The 17,980-nt window shown below is 45.1% G+C and overlaps 2 protein-coding genes across 3 annotated transcripts in view; one reads left to right on the top strand and one right to left on the bottom strand.

The window, feature by feature from the left end:
• The first annotated feature begins 129 nt into the window (after window positions 1-129).
• phf3 (PHD finger protein 3) lies at window positions 130-10,543 on the top strand. Of its 2 annotated transcripts, XM_040177907.2 has the most exons (17): window positions 209-342; window positions 963-1,145; window positions 1,835-2,082; window positions 2,743-2,844; window positions 2,944-4,237; window positions 4,344-4,611; window positions 4,952-5,003; window positions 6,071-6,191; window positions 6,273-6,429; window positions 6,501-6,617; window positions 6,724-6,846; window positions 6,940-7,087; window positions 7,167-7,353; window positions 7,447-7,594; window positions 7,684-7,773; window positions 7,934-8,129; window positions 8,213-10,543. In XM_040177907.2, exons 3-17 carry the CDS (start codon window positions 1,851-1,853, stop codon window positions 9,847-9,849), a joined length of 4,872 nt encoding a protein of 1,623 aa, XP_040033841.2. In that variant the 5' UTR covers window positions 209-342; window positions 963-1,145; window positions 1,835-1,850; the 3' UTR covers window positions 9,850-10,543. The 2 variants fall into 2 exon arrangements, with proteins under 2 accessions (XP_040033840.2, XP_040033841.2); XM_040177906.2 differs by lacking the exon at window positions 963-1,145 and having other exon boundaries at window positions 130-342.
• eys (EGF-like photoreceptor maintenance factor) overlaps window positions 5,944-17,980 on the bottom strand; it is a 122,658-nt gene continuing 110,621 nt past the window's right edge. Inside the window, exons 45-51 of the mRNA XM_040177902.2 lie at window positions 16,618-16,800; window positions 15,793-15,959; window positions 15,131-15,275; window positions 13,195-13,357; window positions 12,772-12,944; window positions 12,504-12,665; window positions 5,944-11,776 (exon numbers count right to left, since the gene is read on the bottom strand). Of these exons, the coding sequence (XP_040033836.2) occupies window positions 10,572-11,776; window positions 12,504-12,665; window positions 12,772-12,944; window positions 13,195-13,357; window positions 15,131-15,275; window positions 15,793-15,959; window positions 16,618-16,800 (2,198 nt within the window). The 3' untranslated portion in view covers window positions 5,944-10,571. The remainder of the gene's footprint in view (window positions 11,777-12,503; window positions 12,666-12,771; window positions 12,945-13,194; window positions 13,358-15,130; window positions 15,276-15,792; window positions 15,960-16,617; window positions 16,801-17,980) is intronic.

Genomic DNA, 17,980 nt, shown 5'->3' with positions numbered 1-17,980 from the left:
AACTTTTGCACCTTTTCTATATGGAAACAAATGAGTTAATCCATTGTTTTCCTCGTACCGTGGCTGCCGAATGGTTCGAAATAGTTGCCTCAATACAACGTCTGTTCAAAACTGTGGCATGCAGAATAAAGTCCGCTGCGGATGCGTGCGATGTGCACGATGTGCGCACCATCAGCTGCTGGGCGACCTGTAAACAGAAGCCACGTGACTTTCGGCGCTGCCTGTCAGGGGCTTTGCGGCAGCAGGACGAGTGACGGCCGAGTTGGAGGAAGTTACTGGGAGCAGCTGTGCTAGTATGTAATCCCATAGGCCGTTGGGTACAATATTGCACCGAGGGGAGAGGTAAGACACTTTTATATGAAAATAAATATTTCCAAAAAATCTAAACTGCACCGCGACGAGAGTGGATGCGTGTGGGCGTGATCGTCTAACGACCGTTACTAGCACTCTGGCTACAAACAAACTTGGTGAGTCGAGGCCTATGCTAAAGCTACTTAGCTAGCCTGTTCTCACAGGTCTAGCATCGAACGTTCTTAAATATGTACGATTTCTGCCACACTTTAGTTTTTTTCTGCCGCATATTTCTATAGCTGCAAATACTATTTACATGGACAATGTTTGAGTTTAAACATTGCGTTATCTTGTGTGGTAACTTAAGTTATAAGTTACAGTTAGCTTGCTAGCATAACGTAACTAGCGTTGTGTAGCGGATGGTCGCAAGCCGTTAGCATGCTAACTAGATCCTCTACACAGGGAGAACCTGTACACAGTAACGGGGATATTCATATGGGCGTTACGTTGTATTCGGTGGCATTACGTCTTGTAGAGACATGCTAATTTATACAATTCGCTTTTTTCAAATATGAAATGTTCAAATGAGGCCTGCTCGAAGTCGTGCAGTTGTGCCGTGATCCCAAAACAGCAACTTGCAATGGAGCTAACGTTAGCTGTCGTCTCTGCAGGTTCCACCAAGTTTGCCATATCAATGGTTTTCTTGCACTTGCATTAACGGGACGTAAACCTGTTGGCAGCCCCGTCATGTAAACATAAACGACTCGCGAAGATGGCCACAAGTGACACGCTGGGCCGACGGAAGCTTAATTTAAGAGGACAGCAAGACCGGCAGCACGTCAAAACATTTGAGGGTGATGCAAAGTTTTAACCTCTACGTCACTCTTATTTTCAAGAGGCATTCCGTGTTTGTTTTTTCCCCACACAAACTTTTCCATTCCTTGTATTATCGATTATCTAACCTGATAGACCAACTATTCAGTATACACGAAGTTGACAGGAAGAAAATAAAACAAAATATTAACAGATTTCCTACAATTTCACACGTGGTGCCTACTATCTCCTTCACAATATGTGGTGAGTAGGTCTCTGTAACACCTTCATCCTTAATGTTGCCTCCAAGTTTCTGGTTCACCTCAAATATTACTGCAGTTTTCTGTGCTCATCATCACATGATGGGGGAAAAAAGTTAGATTCAAAATAAATGATTTAATAAAGGTACCCTGAGCCAGCAGTAATTGTGTAGTCCAAAGCAATTAGTTATTACGGAGATTTGAAAGTTGTCGCTTTAAATATTATGGTCCGCAAAACTGGAACAGTCTGCGAACGTGCACATCTAGAGGTGCTGATCCCTTTTGACTGACAAAGAGCAGAGTGAATGCATGTTTTCTTTGATGCTGTCATTCATTCTTATGTTTATTATTTTTTTGTGAAGCCACTGGTTAAGGGATGATCATTTTAATATAGACATAATGTCATTTTGCCTGATCAAAAATTGGTAATTTGATGTCAGTTTTCTTATCTGTCTGTGTTTTTAATAAAGGAAGGCAGCAGCATTCATGGATATTGTGGACGTTAACCATTTACTACCCAGTGACCAGTTGGACGACACTCTTATAGCAGGTCAAAATTTGGAATGTGATGCCAGTAATGAGTTTGGGACAGGAGCCCGACTGGAAGATTCCCTGAAGAACATGCTCAGTGACAAAGACCCCATGTTTGGATGTGCAAGCTCTCAGTTCAATCTGCTGGACAATGAGGAGTCTACTTTTCAGATTGCTGGCTCAACAGGTGTGTCAGAAGACGTTCAGTTTTTAAAAATGTCTATTTGTACTGCTTCCAAACCTGGATTAAAAGCTGAGTAGCGGCTACTACCAAAACCAACGAGAACTTGGTGGAGAACACTTTCAGTAACAACTTGATAACATTTATTATCAGCAGCTGACCTGCTTAGTTTAGAGGGTTACGTCCGCTTGTCAGGAGCTTAAAACAAAAAAAAAAGGCAGACCTCCCTACGTTTAGGTATGCAAGGGATATCCTAACTGTCAACATCTTTTTGTATGCAAACCGTTTGATGTACATCTTTATTCAGACTTTTTTGTTTGAGATCAAAGTATCCATGACTCATTCAATGTCAGCTGAGAGAAATTCAGTAATCATTCAATGGTCTCCTTTCAATTTCTCAGATTTGAATGGTCATCGTGATTCTCTGATAATTCCTTTTTAAACTAAATGTACTGTGGGCAGTCGAAGTATGCTGATATGTATTTCATCAATTTGATTTTAAAGCCATGTCTGTAACCATTGAATATTAGTGACTAAACGCTAATATTCAACTGTTCAGATTGTAATTTTACTTCCTATCTATATTAAATGTTGTTTTTAGTAGATTTGCCTTTCCTTTGATACTCTGTGAAATGAACTAATATTGATTTATTTTGTCTGTTTCAGGTCCCGCTGATGGTGCAGCATCCACAGGCTCCAGCAGTGAACTAAAAGTTGGAGAGATTACAAAAGCCGGGCAGAAGAAGGGTCCATGTAGTTTGGAATACGGTGAGTTGTTTATTTAGATTTCCACCATAAAGCACATTTTTAAATTGGTGATGGAATGACACTTTGTTTTGTCTGTTTCGTCTCTTCCCGTTGTAACAGAATGTAGCAGCGGTCCACAACCTGCCAACACCTCCACCAAAACCATGCTCCGGGTAAGAGTCGGGAGGAAACCAGCAAACAGGCTGCAGAAGTCATTTCTAATTGAGAAAGGGGTTAAAGGCTCCCAACTAAAGAAAGAATTAACTTTGGGAGGGCGTGTTGATGTGAACGACCTGGACGGTGGCTCGTGGCTCAATCCGTCTGTTGTTTTGAGACGATTGACGGTCACAATCGCAGGATTCAGGATTGAACTGCTTCCGGGACCCTCTTACACGCACAACGTCGAAGCGAGCCAGTCCGAAGGCCTTGACATCGGTTTTTCATATGCCGTGCTGCCAGGTAAGGATGCCAATGTGCAGAAGCCCACGCCTGAAAACGTGGCCGAGATGGATGTAGTTGAGAAGGGCTCTGCTGACGATGGAGCTCTTGGGCTGGGCCCGTATGTGAATCCCAACGACGTGCAGACCTCCAACGGGACTTCAGGGGGGAGTGGCTACACGCAGGAGACAAACCGTGACAATCAGAGTGTGTCTGCAAAACAAAAGTCCGACAGTGAAGGAAAACAGGATATCAAAGACCCGCAAAGCATTGAGAGTAACACTGTTGGCAATAAGACTGATAAGGAAAAGGAACAGGTTGTGGCCCAGACACTGTTAAAGCCAAAACCAGGATTGATCTCCAACAAGAATAAGGACTTGGTTTCAGGCAAACCAGACAACATGATGAAGGGGCATAAAGTGTCTCAAAACATGCCATCCAAAATCCAAAGAGGAGACCTGCACAAACTCAAATCTCCAAAGGACAAAAAAGACATTTCACTTTTGAAAAGGCCCGCAGAAACCTCCCCGAGTGAGCACGCCGCGAAAATGCAGAAGACACAGGAAACGGGAGAAAGCAAAGCCAAGCCCAAATGGCAAAGTACACCGAGCGCCGTAGTGAAGAAGAGCCCTTCATCTGGCAACCGTATTGACCAGCAGGGACCAGCTAAGCACACTCATTCTCCCAATACCTCCAAAGTTGAGACCGCCAACCTGACGCATGGTCGCCCGGGCCCTTCTGTGAAAGTGGCAGAGGAAGGTCAGGAAAAGCCCAAACTGAAGAAGCCAGAAAAGATCCTTCAAAGGCAGAAAAGTAAAACCGGCCGAAGCGTCTCTGTGGACGAGCCGCAGCTGTTTATTCCAGACAACGCTCCTGTTGTGAAGAAGGAAACGGTCGAGGAGCAGCCAGCCAACAGCGAGACCGTGTGGGATGGAAACAACTGCTGTGGTCTATGCAAAAAACACCACAACAACATGTAAGTGCTAACTGTTATTTGGATACATTTTTAAGTTATTTGTTCAATTGAAACAAGGGAAATGCGGATATGCAAAAAAACGTTGATGTATCCGCCCTGTGTTTAGGTTCATGGTGGGCTGCGGCCGCTGTGAAGACTGGTTCCACGGCGACTGCGTTGGTCTTGACCTGACAAAGGTCCGTGAAATGGAGGAGGAGGACCAGATGTACGTGTGCCTGAAGTGCTGTGAGGAGGAAAGCAAGAAGGTGGAGTCAGAGCGCCCAGCTGCAGCCAAACCAGAAGCACAAGCCAAGATGGAAGTGCAGGATCTTAAGCTGCCTACCAAGCCCCAACCCGGACCCTCACAGAAACTTCCATCAGGGGGAGTCAGACCGGTAAGAAAAACGAATGGTGTCAAAGTTGTTTTAATCAGAGGCCGTTTTATTCGTTCTCCCTGCTAACTTGTTCTCTGGTATTAATCATGGCCAGTGTTGCCACCACACAAGAGTTTGTCCTTTTTTTTATCTCGTCTGTGCAGAAGGGTTGCACGTGGGTGTGTGGTTAACAGGGTGTATTCACCAAAGTGCATTTTCCAACACATAACTCTGCATGTATTGTTTTTACATTTTTGGCAGGCCGGGTTGGAGTCTTAACATTTTTGATTTAGGTATTCTCTTTAATGACTGAAATAATAATTATGCTTAATGTACCCTTTGCAATTCTCTCCTAACAAAGGATCCTGATCGAAAGCAGTCCACAGATGTCCGAGAAGCAGCTAACAAAACAGGTATTTATGAAGAAGTTGTGACTGAAAAAATGATTTAGTAGTCGTAGGCTTGTTTTGCACTTTGGGTTCAAGCCCGGAGGTCGTACAATGAAGCAATATTTGGGGTTAGTGAAGAGACCTCGGGTTCGACCTTGTTTTTTTTTTTTTAATGTTTCCAGCAGTGTTTTTCTTCTTATCAGCGTTAGGTCGCCATGTTAACTCATGCTGCACACATAATCATGTGTGAGATACTTATGTTTTGATTGTACTCTTAAAACATTACGGCCTCCTCACTAATTCAATGTTGTACATCAATCGAGAAAATACTAAGACATTTTAAAACCTACCATAATATTACATAGTAATACTACCTTTTTTTTTTAAATATTCCGCTATTCTATATATATATATATATATTTTTTTTTTTTACGACCGGTTTGTCATAAAACTACTTTGCAAGCTGTTTTTATGTCAAATAACCACAATGAATGTGAAAAGTTAAAGGATAACATTTAGAATTTTACACTCTCGTTGCATAAAAAACAGTTCAGGGCATCTGAATGTTAAACATTTTTTCCAATCAAACGAGTAACTAATCCATGTTCTTCTGATCCGTTGCACCCCAAACACATAATGAAATTTTAATTTATGCAGGCTTCTTTGACAGCTGTTGCTTTTAAACCTGTGTTATGTGTTTTCAGATTTGTCTCACATTATACTTTGGTCTTTGCTTGTAGAATATGCTGACAGTAGACTTGTTCATGTTTGCGATTGATCACATGCTGCAAGGCTTACTGAGGTTGACAGATTTTGTGACGCTGGATAAAAACAACATATTTCCAGTGTTTGTTTTACTAGCTTCGTACTACATTTATCAGGCAGAGTTCATGGTTCAATGTCATTACAAAAAGCTAAACCAGATTGATTAAAGAGCGGCACAATACATGACAATAGTCCTTCATCTTTCATACATGAGGTTTTATTCCAACCAGCTTCATGGTGCTCTCAGGCTATTGTTGTAAAATATGTTTAATATTTAGTTGTCACAGATTCTTGATCAGCAGATTTTGTCATTTCTATCCTTTTAGGTGTTCATCTGAAACTGGAGACAAAAACCAAGACTTCATCCTCCGCTTCGAAGAAGCCGGTGTCTGCGGAGGCAATTAGGCGAAGTGTGCGTGATTCTCTGAAAGAAATACTCATACAGAGGTTGGTATACTTTATGTGTGAAAGTAATTAAAGAAATTGTGGAAATTCTTCAACAAACATTTGGTGCTTTCTTCATTTCAGGTTGAAGGATTCCCATTTGAACGTGTCGGTGGAGAGGGCCTCGGACGTGGCCAAGAAGACAGAGAAAGAGCTGTTTTACTTGTACAAAGACACTGACAACAAATACAAGAACAAGTACAGAAGCTTGATGTTCAACCTCAAAGACACTAAAAATAATGTAAGTATGTTCTTACCGGTGCATTTTTTGTTAGTATAGTATGTACAATGACATTTGGCTGTTCCATTTAGGTCCTCTTCAAGAGGGTTCTTAAAGGAGAGATTTCTCCTGGTAACCTGATTCGAATGAGCCCCGAGGAACTGGCCTCCAAGGAATTGGCTGCTTGGCGACAGAGGGAGAACAGACATGTAAGTGATGCTTTAGTCGCTTTTCTTACTAGACGTTATTCACATTGTTTGAGACTTCGGTTTGTATTTGGTTGCCCTCTAAAAAGCAATAAATTACTCATTTCAGACTATTGAGATGATTGAAAAAGAGCAAAGAGAGGCAGAGAGGAGGCCAATTACTAAGATCACACACAAAGGTGAAATTGAAATTGAGAGCCAAGAACCATTGAAGGCATCTGAGCCTGCAGAGGTGAGACAAATAGGACTCTGCATTGTGGTATATTTACTAGTAAAAGAGGGTGACCTGTGTGCCTAATATTCTTTCATTTCTTTCCCTTGGCAGCTTGAGCTTCCTCTTAAAGTCACAGAAGACTCGGTGGAACCTCCGAATACCACCAAGAAGAGAGTTTCGAGTGTGAGAGACGCCGGGAAAGACACCACCAGCCAACACAAGTCTCACCTGTTTGACCTCAACTGCAAAATCTGCACAGGTAAACCAGAAGAAAAATCCCTGTATCTATGTCACTACCCTCAGGGACCAACTCGTCATGCTACGGTTCCTTTAATCAGGTCGTATGGCGCCGCCCGTGGAGGAGGCACCAACCAAAGTGGTCAAAGTTGCCACCACAGTAGTTAGGAGGCAATCAACCCAAGCAGAAGAGACGAAGAGCACAGCAGTGCCTGCAGTTGACGACGATCTGCACCTCACGGTTTTAGAGGAGAGCTTCCGACATGCTCAGTCCGGCTACGACGGAAGGTGAGTGGTTGTACGTGACGCTGTGTGGTTCTGGTGGGCACAAACTCCTTTTATCGTACGTTCGCTCCATCCGTTCTTGTCGTATGGTCACAGGTCGGACCATAAAGCTGGAAGAGACGAAGAGGCCGCTTTCCTTTCCAACCTGGACTCCCTGTGGCAAGGACTGATTCACATGCACGCTGTGGCAAAGTTCATGACTAAAGCGTTCCCGGTGTCAGGCACTCTGGACAACTTGACTGAGGTGGACAAAACATCTGTTGAGCTTGAATAGTGGCTGCAGATTTGAAACTGAAGTGCTGTCATTGAGGTTTATTTTTTTTTTGTCAACAGGACCTTCCAGACAGTTTTCAAATTGGCGGAAGGATAAGTCCACAGACCGTGTGGGACTACTTGGAGAAGATCCGAGCAACTGGAACAAAAGTCAGTATTGGCAGCGTTGCTTCTTAAAAGGATTAAAATATAATCACATAAAAAGTCAAACAATTAACATGCTGGTTTCATTTGATGCATCATAAGTCTGCTCCATTGAAGAGTTATGGACTGCTTGTCTGACTGACCCATGCCTTTTCTTTCACTGAAGGAGGTGTCCCTAATTCGCTTCAGCCCTGAGACGGAGGAAGATGAGATATCCTATACTCTGCTGTACGCCTACTTCAGCAGTCGCAGGCGGTTCGGGGTCGTGTCCAATAACCGGAAACAAGTGAAGGACATGTATCTCATTCCTTTGGGTGCCACGGAAAAAGTTCCACATCAGCTGGTTCCCTTTGACGGGCCAGGTAACCAGGAAGCTAAATTGCCTTTTCTCTATAAATGACCTTACATGTGCCATCTTGTAAACTTGCACTTTTCCTTTCTACAGGTTTAGAAAACAACCGGGCCAATCTTCTTCTTGGACTCATAATTCGCCAGAGATCCAAAAGGGATTTTCTTCCCGTGGACATGAATGAAACTGCCAGGATTGTTCCTGAAATCAAGCCCATCACCATTTCCACAAAAGAAACCCGAGCAAAAGAGGAGGAGGAGAAAAAATTCCTCTCTTCTTTGACTATTGCACACAAAAAAGAGAAAGATAAACCACTAAACGCTACCGAAGAGGTTGGTGAGCCAATTTCAGAGTCTCTGGAGGAATCATCTACACCGGAGGAGACCAACAGCCAGGAATCCCAAAAACCACTGCGTTTCCTTCCAGGTGTGTTACTGGGCTGGGGCGGGGAATTGCCGCCTCTGCCAGATGTTGGACTGAAACATCCAACAACAGGGGACGAAACCTCGAAGACCCACCAAGCTCCGAAAACGGAGGCATCAACTGAGAACTCCAAAAGTCCAACAGCACCTCGAGAGCGCTTTGTCATCAAGAAGAAAGAGGCTAAATCTGTTAAAGCTGAACCGGAAGCATCCTGTCCGACCGATGCATCTGCTGCCAACAACTCCCCGGGAAAGGAAGCGGCGGCGGTGACCCACAGTGCACCAGTCTCCCTGAAAGATAAGCCTCCAGATGTAACGACCGAAGCGTTCCTGGCGAGCTTGTCAGCACCTCAAACAGGGACTGAAACTAGCAGCGCCGCCTCTGCAGACAAAGGCAATTCCGCTCCTTTGTCTGACAGTGAAAAGGCGGCGTCTGAAGGGAATGCTCTGCAGCAACCCAAACCCCAGGCGGCTCCAGCTCAAACTAACAGCTCCAAACCTCCTTTGAGTGGAATATTGAAAAAGTCTTCGGCGTATTCCAGCGTGACTGTAGATAAAGCGACTGTGGTACAAAAGGATAAAGCCGGCCCCCTGGTTCCAAGTCCCAAACCTGCGCCGGTGTCGAGCATCACTAGAAATTCCGTTACACTTTTCCACCAAGGGTATTTACAGGTGGCTCAGGCCAGGAACAAACCCGAGGAAGACAAGCTGAAAAAGGAGGACCCTGGCGCGTCCCAGGCCGCGGCTACAGTAACCCCCCTTCCGGTTCCAGAACCACAAGCACCGGAGGCCCAACGCGACGCAGCAATGATGCCAGCTTTCCCAGCATACAACAGGGCTTCACCGATCCCACCGCAGCAGCAACAGGCCCAGGGACCCGGTGGCGACGCAGGCCCAGGCGGCCCGCCGGCCCAGGATCAGAACCACAGCGTGCCGCGCGCTCAGGATGGCTCCTCGCAGGGGAGCGGCGAGAGCTACGCCCACCCGGCCAGGGACAAGCGCCTGGAGGAGCGGTACAGCGACCCGTGGGAGAGGCCACGGTCCACGGAGGACAGAGACCACCACGGGAGGCCCGGCCCACACAGGGATACTCATCACGGGAAGAGGAGCCGACACCACGAGCGCGAACGGGAGAAGGGCGAACGCAGCCACGAGAGAGAACGGAGCCGCCACCGCGGCCACTCGGAGGATCGCTATGGCGACAAGCGAAAAGAGAGGCACCACAGCGACGATCACCGGCAGAAGGACAGGCACAGACACCGACGGGACTCTGATTACGAGAATGGACGCAGAAGTTCAAAAGACAGTTAATGATGCTTTTGTTGTCTTTTTTAAAATCCTGCTTGCAAGCATACAAAGAATGAGCCTGTCGGCCACGTGGCTGGTTCAAACTACGTCAGCTGTAATGGCTCAGTGGAGTCGTTTCCACATTTCACAAGAATCTGCAGCTCTAATGGCATTTCTTTCATAGAAGTTCCACTTCATGTTATTGACAGTGCAGCCAAAGTGAAATATAATTTCAGTGGTTGTAACGTATTTATTTACAGAGCATCTGTATGTCGGAACAACTAACATTAACCGTTTTATTGTAAATATCTAATTCACATCGAGCTGCTGTGCTCACTACAAATGACCATTACTTCGGTTTCGGTTGTTTTCTCCAAATGAGTTCTGACCCATTGGTGAAAAGTTTAAGATGGCACTAAGAAAACTGATCCAAACTGTGCTATTTTTTAAATTGCTAAAATATTTTTAAAAACCTTTTTTAAGTATATACATTAGAGATGAAGTGTGCCTTTGCACTGTGTTTATGTACAGTTGGTAATAAAGCTAATCTTTTTTTATTATTATTGATTATTAAAAAAAAGTCTCCCATTTCTTTCTAAATTGAAAACTTATTTACAGATTCATATGGTGGATTACAACCATTTAACATCCTTTTATTTGACATGATACACTTAAATTAGTTATTCTAGTCTCACAATGAATCGGACCCATATACCAGTGAGAAGATGGACTACACGTATTAAGTTTTATATCACTTCTAATTCTTCGTCATAAACATTAAAACCCTCACTATTGTTGAGAAACTGTAGCGGCTTGGTATCTTTAAACAAATACACATTTCTGAGACTCCCTTCAAAGCCCTTTGAAAACAACCCAGAAGTGACAATTGACACGTTTCTGTGTAACTCGAACCCTCCGAAATAAAGCCGCCCGCCGTAGTTTAAGGCCACGTAGCGCTCGAACGGGTCCAAGTCTTCCGAAAGGACCCTCCGCAAGTCGACGAACACCTGGACGATTGTTCCGTTTAACCACACGGACACGTTGTGCCACGTGCCGCAGCACAGCGTGAGATTCCTCAAAGCCACCGGGGCGGCGAGCTCCTCCCCGAGGTTCACCGCGATTTTCAGGCGTCCGTCCTCAAGTCCGACCGCGAGGTAATCGTCGTCCTCCCGCTCGGCCCTCCCCATCCACGCGATCACACCGTCGCCGGCGCGCGCCACGAAGCTGAAGGACACCCGCGCGTGTTTGACGTTCCGCGCGCTGTACCGCGCGTCGCTGTGTTTAACGTACGAGCTCCCCACGAACCTGAGCGTGTCCGCGGGCACCTCGGCGTCGCAGCGCCTCCCCCCGCGCCCCAGGGGGCATATGCAGCGGTACGAGCGCGCGCCGGACGCGGCGCACAGGGAGCCCCGCGCGCACGCGTTGCTCGCGCAACCCACGGACTGGTCGCACGCGGAGCCGGTCCACGGCGGCGGACACCGGCACGTGAAGGCGCCGCTGCCGGTTGCCGCGCAGCGGCCTCCGTTTCGGCACACCTTGTACCCGCAGGCGGTGCCGTCCCAGTCGCCCACGTTCGCGCCGCTCGCCGCGCCGGTCTCCGTAAGCTCCAACTCTTCGCCGTTGATCAGAAGTTCTCTCAACCCGCCGGTGAAGCCCAGCGGCTCCCCGGAGATCGCATCCGGCGAGACGGCGCTCAGGGCGGACACGCCCCCGACGAAGATGTCGGTGGCCACGTCCAGGGTGCTCATCCCCCCAGTCGCATTGTCTCCGGTCTCCTCCCTGTCGTCCAGGCTGAGGAAGCCTCGGGGACCGACTCTTCCGGCCTTCACCGTGTGCCAGGTGCCGCCGTGCGGATCCACCCGCTGGGCGGACCGCAACACGTGGGTGCCGTCGCCGAGATTGTAGCGGAGCTGCACAAAGCCGGAAGTCAAGGAGAGAGAGAAGAAGTCTCCTGTCAAAATAAAATGTTGAGACGTGTCGTAGGTTATTTGTTTGAATGTCATACATTATGATGCGCTTTCTTTATGACATATGCTAAAATCCTGAAAAAAATAGGTCATTAAAGTCTCAGTATAGCTGAAAAAGAAAATAGAAAAGCCATAGTATATCATAAGAAAAAAGGGAAATTGCCATTTCATCCATAACGCAATCATATTACAGCATGTTAAAAATGCCAAGTTGTAGCAAGTCATGAAAGAGTAATTATATGGGATGTCACAAAGTCAATTTAGTGTGGGAGATTCGGACAGAATAAGCTCACTGTGGCGTTGACCTTACCGCACATTTACCTCGACTTTATGTAAAATTATGGTATGTCATTAAATTGTAAAGTAGGCCATCAATTAGTAATAGAATTCTAGGTCATAAATATGTAATACAATTATGATTCATATGACGATAGCTGTATGACACAATGGCTTCAGCATTAAATATAGATGCATGAAGAATATTTGAAGCAACCGTTTTCATCGGACAGTATAGAATTACAGAAAGAGCATTATATAATCTTCACAACAGAGTGTATGACATGTAATACTGTCAAACAATGACTGCTATAATGTGTCCCATGGCAAGACACACAAAGAAAATAGTCACCCTGCTTCTTACATGTCGAGATTCCGCAGAGGGTAAACCTAATATTTGACTCATTAAAATAAATCGGGATTGAATGTCCTCACCAGCTCTGGCACTGAGATGTTGTGCAGTGTAGACAAGGATGCCATCGGGCGATAAAGGCTGGAACTGCAGCTGCACGACAGTCCTGTGCCGAGTCCTCGTGGGTGGGAATGACATCCATGAAGACTGGTTGCTGCTGAAGAACGGATCACTGATGGCAATAGCTGAACAGGCAAACGAACAAAGCAGTGATTGAATAGTGAAGATCTCGTCTTAAGAAATATATTGAAAAATAAACATCATTGTTCGGTTATGAATCCATTCTGCAACCTTTCCCGCAGTAGAGCCCCGCAGCCCCCAGGGGGCACTGGCAGGAGTATCCACTTGGAAGTGGGATGCAGGTGGAGCCGTGGGCGCAGAGGGGAGGGGGGCTGTGCTCCACATCACACACAGACACGGTCTCAGAGCAGAGTGCTCCTTTCCATCCAAATGGGCACTGGCAACTGCGGACGCGCACACACACACAGGCCGAGAAAAGCTTGTAAACACTGTCAATTCCTTTTGCTGCACTTGCACTGTGTAACTGATTTTCTATGAGGCATTGATGTCTAGTCACAATACAAATGGCAATTTACACATGACACAGAGCTGCTGGGTGAATAGAACTCATCGGAAAAGTCTATGTAGCTTATGCAGGGGTGGAATTCTAAATAATAAGGAAAATCCATCCAAACATGGCGTGTTTTTACTTACTACACAGACGAGCCGGAGTTCACACAGGTCCCTCCGTTTCTGCAGTGAACGTGGACACAGGGGTCGATGCCACACTGACCCACGCTGCGGCCAAACGCAGGACGCCCCAGCACTTGGAACTTTCCGTCCCTTCTTGTACGAAACTGCATGTCAAAAATGCACCCTTCGAAACAATGGGGGGGAAAAAAATGGCCGTACGTCAGAGAGATATCGTTAATTACTCGGATAGGGGATTGTCAGAAGAAACGCAGCGTTCCTTCCTGGTATGAAGATTTATAGCGAACACACTAAAATTGGATTAAGTAGAGTTGAGTTCCCTCTCAAATAAGGCCGATAACGGCAAAAAACCTCTCCAAATGTGTCTGGTAGTCAAAATGAAACGAGGGTTATACTATATATCAAGTTTACATACAGAAATCGGCATGCTTTTATTAGATGTAACCTTTTAAATTGAATGAAATATAATCTCTGCAGCCTCTACAGTTCACATCCGAGACGTCCTCAGTCATCATGCGTCTGCCGCTTCATATTTTTCATAATGTAATTTTATCAAGACAATATTTGCTTTGGCGAGTACCTGCAGAGCACCGGGCGTCTATAAATATGAGGCCGGAAAGAAAACAAAAAAAAAAGCCATGCAGTCACATGCAGAGTCCTGTCTTCGTGCTGCATTAGTCATTGGCATAAACAGGATGCAGGGGGAATGTCTTGCTCACTCATGAATATTCATGTCATGGGGTCTTGGTCGCCAAAGGATGGCTACGACGCTGAAAAAAGGAAAGCGCCAAAAAGCAAATCACGTAGGATTATAAAAGCTGTCTATTTGTTTTATCAGCATTCATCCACTCTTGTAAAAGAAGCAGCAGCTTGCGATCCCTGTCAGAAAAAAAAAAAAGATCTTGAAGTTTAGTTCCAAGAGCACATTTCCTCCTAATTGCCTATAATTACTTGGGTTCAAAAGGTAAACGAACCTCAATTCCTTTGAATTCACTTCTTCTCGCACACACACCTGCCAGTTTGTTTGTCATTTGAGCAACAGCTTAAATTGAGGAACGGATCTTTTCCCCCCCAGAAGCCACACTACCTTCACTGTCACCTATCCACAGGGGAGTGTGGATCTGTTGATAACTGGGAGTGAAGTGCATTATCAGTTTGTTCACTGCCGGCCATCATGATTACGGCTTGAGGAAGGTCACAGAGATCTGATTAGACGGCCAGGAGTTCTCATTACATCCTGAGTAAAAAGGTTATGGTACCACCAGGGTCGCATGACTCAGATAGTGCCCTCTCCACTGGTAAGCACTGTGACAAACCCGTACAAAATGGGCAAACCGTACCTTACCGTAGCCGATTTCATTTGGGAAGGTTTATTTGCCAGGCGACTAAATGAATAATGCAATGATGAATAAGCAAACACACGAAAAAGCTGCAGTCCTTAAATATTAAAATCTCCAAATGGATCCGTCGTGACATTTTATCATAACAAGCGGCATCGCTGTAGTGGAGAGACTCGAGCTCTGCATGGTTATGATGGTATTCATAGCGCTCGTCTTCATTACGGTTATGGCAATTTTGCCCCACAGTTCCGCACATTAGCGGCCACAATGAATGTTCTCCGGAATACCTTCCTGCATGGGGTCACCAGAGAGAAAGCATGGGGGATGTTGTTGAAGACAAAGACGATTTGTACAGAGTGACTTAGCAGCGAAATGCATTTGCACACAGTGCAAAAGTGTAGAGGGCCGTAAAAGTGATTAAAAGCGTGCAGATTCAAGCAATCCTCAAAGCTCTATTGTGGCCTCACACAGCCGTCCACTAACACTTCCATTACACACCGTCCCCTCTGCTGACAAAGAGGCTGACAGAAACTCGCACCAGCGCCGGTGGGATAACTAGACAACAGTTGTGTGTTGTAATGAAGTTGTATCAGCCTTACCCAGAAAGCCGTGACGGAACCTGGATCCGAGGGGCAGCAGTTCAGGAGTGTACTCATTATATCCACCAACAAAGAGCTGGTTGAAAACCTTGAGGCCCAACAGCGGCCCCGGAGCGGATCCTGTTCTGTTACGTTGTCCGTCAACCTGAGAAAAGGAGTCGAATGTGGTAACAGCGGTACGTTGGCGCCATTGGAGTACAATTTATTTAAAGACAAAAGTGAATCCAACTTTGGATTGATCATTGAATTATTGCGGCACCAATTTGCCTTTTTGCCACAGTAGCTATTTTATGGCTAGTTAGATGATGCAAATATCCTTTTCATGGATATGCAAATGGTCACGGGCAGGTCAACTGAAGAGTTCATTCACCTCCTGAGATTGTTTTCAGAAGGGTAAAAAAGCTCAAATCAAATCTTTAATGAATAAATTCATTATTAAGAACATTTCTAGACACATACAAATCAAAAAAAGGCATCATTCATCCTTTCTTAGATAAAATGTTAAGGAAAATAAATATTTCCTTCACAATTTTCATAAATTTGGGACCTGCTTGAACGGGCCGGTTTCACAGGTTACTATGTCAGGATATTGATATGTGAAGCATTGAAGCTGGTTTGGAGGCTTGAGGTGGTCCCACAACACAAAGTAAACACCAAATCACCTTCAGCCATCCCGTTCTCTTGGACCGTCCGAATGTAACGGAGTGAACGTTGATCTGGTCGTTAAGTCGATCACTGACTATGGTTGCTACACCAGATCCGAGGTTGAATCTGTGCAGAACTCTGCCATTTCGTAGTCCCAAAACGAGGAAGTCGTCACCGGCATTGCCTGGAAAAGACACATAGTTTGTCAGGAGCCCTGTAGACACGTTTCCTCATTCATTCTGCAATTCTGTAACATCTACTTTGACAATGAATCTTTTCATTGTTTTTCTTTTTTATTATACTTCATCATTGTTTTGTAAAACATGCCGGCGACAGTAAGACGGCAGTTACCTGCTTCCAAGTCTGACCTCACAGAAGGGAGATCCTAATTTAAAGTGATGGCTGCTGACAGCATCACATTGCACCGACACATCAAAGTCTGTTTCATGGAATTAAGACTGTTGCTTTTGAGATGCTTGGTTAGCATGTTCCTTTTTGTTCTAGCAATGCCAACGCGCTCTTTGAAAGTGAAGAACAATAACCGCTTAGCTGGATATCAATCAATTACTAGACTGTAGGAAGATTCTTTATTAATGTCTTGAAACCTGCCAAGAAAGAAGATCCTCGGGGAATCCTCTTGATTAGAGGATCTCAGGGGAGATTGGATATCTAATAGATAGTATATTACCATAAGCAGCGGGCTGAATTTCTGAAAACACTTCTTTTAAAATCCTTAATGAAGTTTGACAACTAAAATCCAACTAAGGAGACGTTTACCTCGTTTCATCGGACGGTCAGAATGGTTTTGTGTTGCCGTGCGGATTTGTCCACATTGACCTCACCTTGTCCTTTATGCCCAGCAAACAGCATCAGGTTGTCTTTCACAGCAGATGAATAATTGGCAAGCGTGAACTTCAGCTTGAACTCATAGAAGAGACTGAGGCTCGGCATGGAGGAATAAGCCAGGAAGGACGTGTAACCAAACTCATCACTTCCACCGAATCTGGCTTGAGTTATGTTGATGGCTGCAACACAAACACGTTCATAAACACATTTATTTCATATATGTGTGAGAATTGCGATGGCTGGTGCATGTACAGGTTTCTCTGCGGCTCGAGTCACCCTCCCATCTCCCTCGCAGGCTGCCAAAAGATGGCACTATTGCTACACACATCAGGGGTTGGTGAAATTTCCTCCTTTCTGAATGCCGTTGAATGATGACCGGTTTTCGAACACTATCACCTCTTCAGTCCTCTCCTATTTTCATTAGTAGCTGTTTTGGAGGGGTCGTAGCAGACGCGCATTGCTTCATACCCAATGTTCACACGGGTTGCACAATAATCCCAGCGATGTTCAATTATAATGTCAAGATTACTTGGTCGGAACGCATGGTTGATTCAATAATACCCTCTTGTATTCCATCTCAGCACACCCATCTACTTGATTTTACTCTGGGGACTCAATGTAAATTTCCCCACGCTCATTCAGAATGACATGCTGTTGTCCTTTTCTGTTTATTCCAAAAAACAAAACACCTTGCATATTCGTCTGCAGCCACAGGCGGTGGCTAAGAGGGGTTCAGAGCTTTCTCCCAGGCTGCGTTTGGCTGCTAACTTATTAATGAAGCTAGAAATGCTTCAGTTATCATTCCTCGTCTGGTGGAGCCGCGTTGGCCATTGTTTTACTGAGTGAACTGGAACGGCTACATCTGGCTGAGAGTGTGAGTTGGAACTGATCATCTACATGATCGACTTTATGCCTCGTCATAAAAAAAAACTTGGTTTCTAAATTTGGGGTTGTGTTGTTATTAAAATTACAAACTTGAGGCGATCGCTTGTAAAAAAAAAAAACAAGTCGCTATCCAAGTTCCATTGAGTTGTGAGGTTTTGATACCCTGCGATTGTATATTAGACAGGTGGCCAAGAGTATAACGAGAAGTTAAATCAACACCTCTCTGACACGGTCTCGTTTTCCTCAAATACATTTCTCAAATAAAACATTCCAAATAACTTTCATTGATGTCAGACTTTATAGTTCCATATGGGATTATCCTGCAGTACCAATACGCCTCCAAAAACGTTTACTTTTTATCATTATGCTTACATTTTGTGGAGTTGAATAGCACCCATTTAGATTGAACATGTTCTATAATACCCCTAGAGATGCTGGAGGTGTTTAGTATAGTGAGTTACTAAGTACATCTTT

This window comes from Gasterosteus aculeatus, chromosome 6 (assembly GCF_964276395.1).
Source record: "Gasterosteus aculeatus chromosome 6, fGasAcu3.hap1.1, whole genome shotgun sequence".
In the NCBI taxonomy this organism is placed as follows: Eukaryota; Metazoa; Chordata; class Actinopteri; order Perciformes; family Gasterosteidae; genus Gasterosteus; species Gasterosteus aculeatus.
The sequence above is the reverse complement of the archived record's forward strand: the minus strand, read 5'-3'. Positions and strand labels throughout refer to the sequence as shown.

Bases quoted from the DNA above. Each gene is read 5' to 3' on its own strand.
- phf3 (XM_040177906.2), top strand. From the start codon at position 1,851: ATGGATATTGTGGACGTTAACCATTTACTACCCAGTGACCAGTTGGAC. The intron at 6,618-6,723 runs GTAAGTGATGCT...TACTCATTTCAG, and splicing joins GACAGAGGGAGAACAGACAT to ACTATTGAGATGATTGAAAA. The intron at 7,088-7,166 runs GTAAACCAGAAG...TCCTTTAATCAG, and splicing joins CAACTGCAAAATCTGCACAG to GTCGTATGGCGCCGCCCGTG.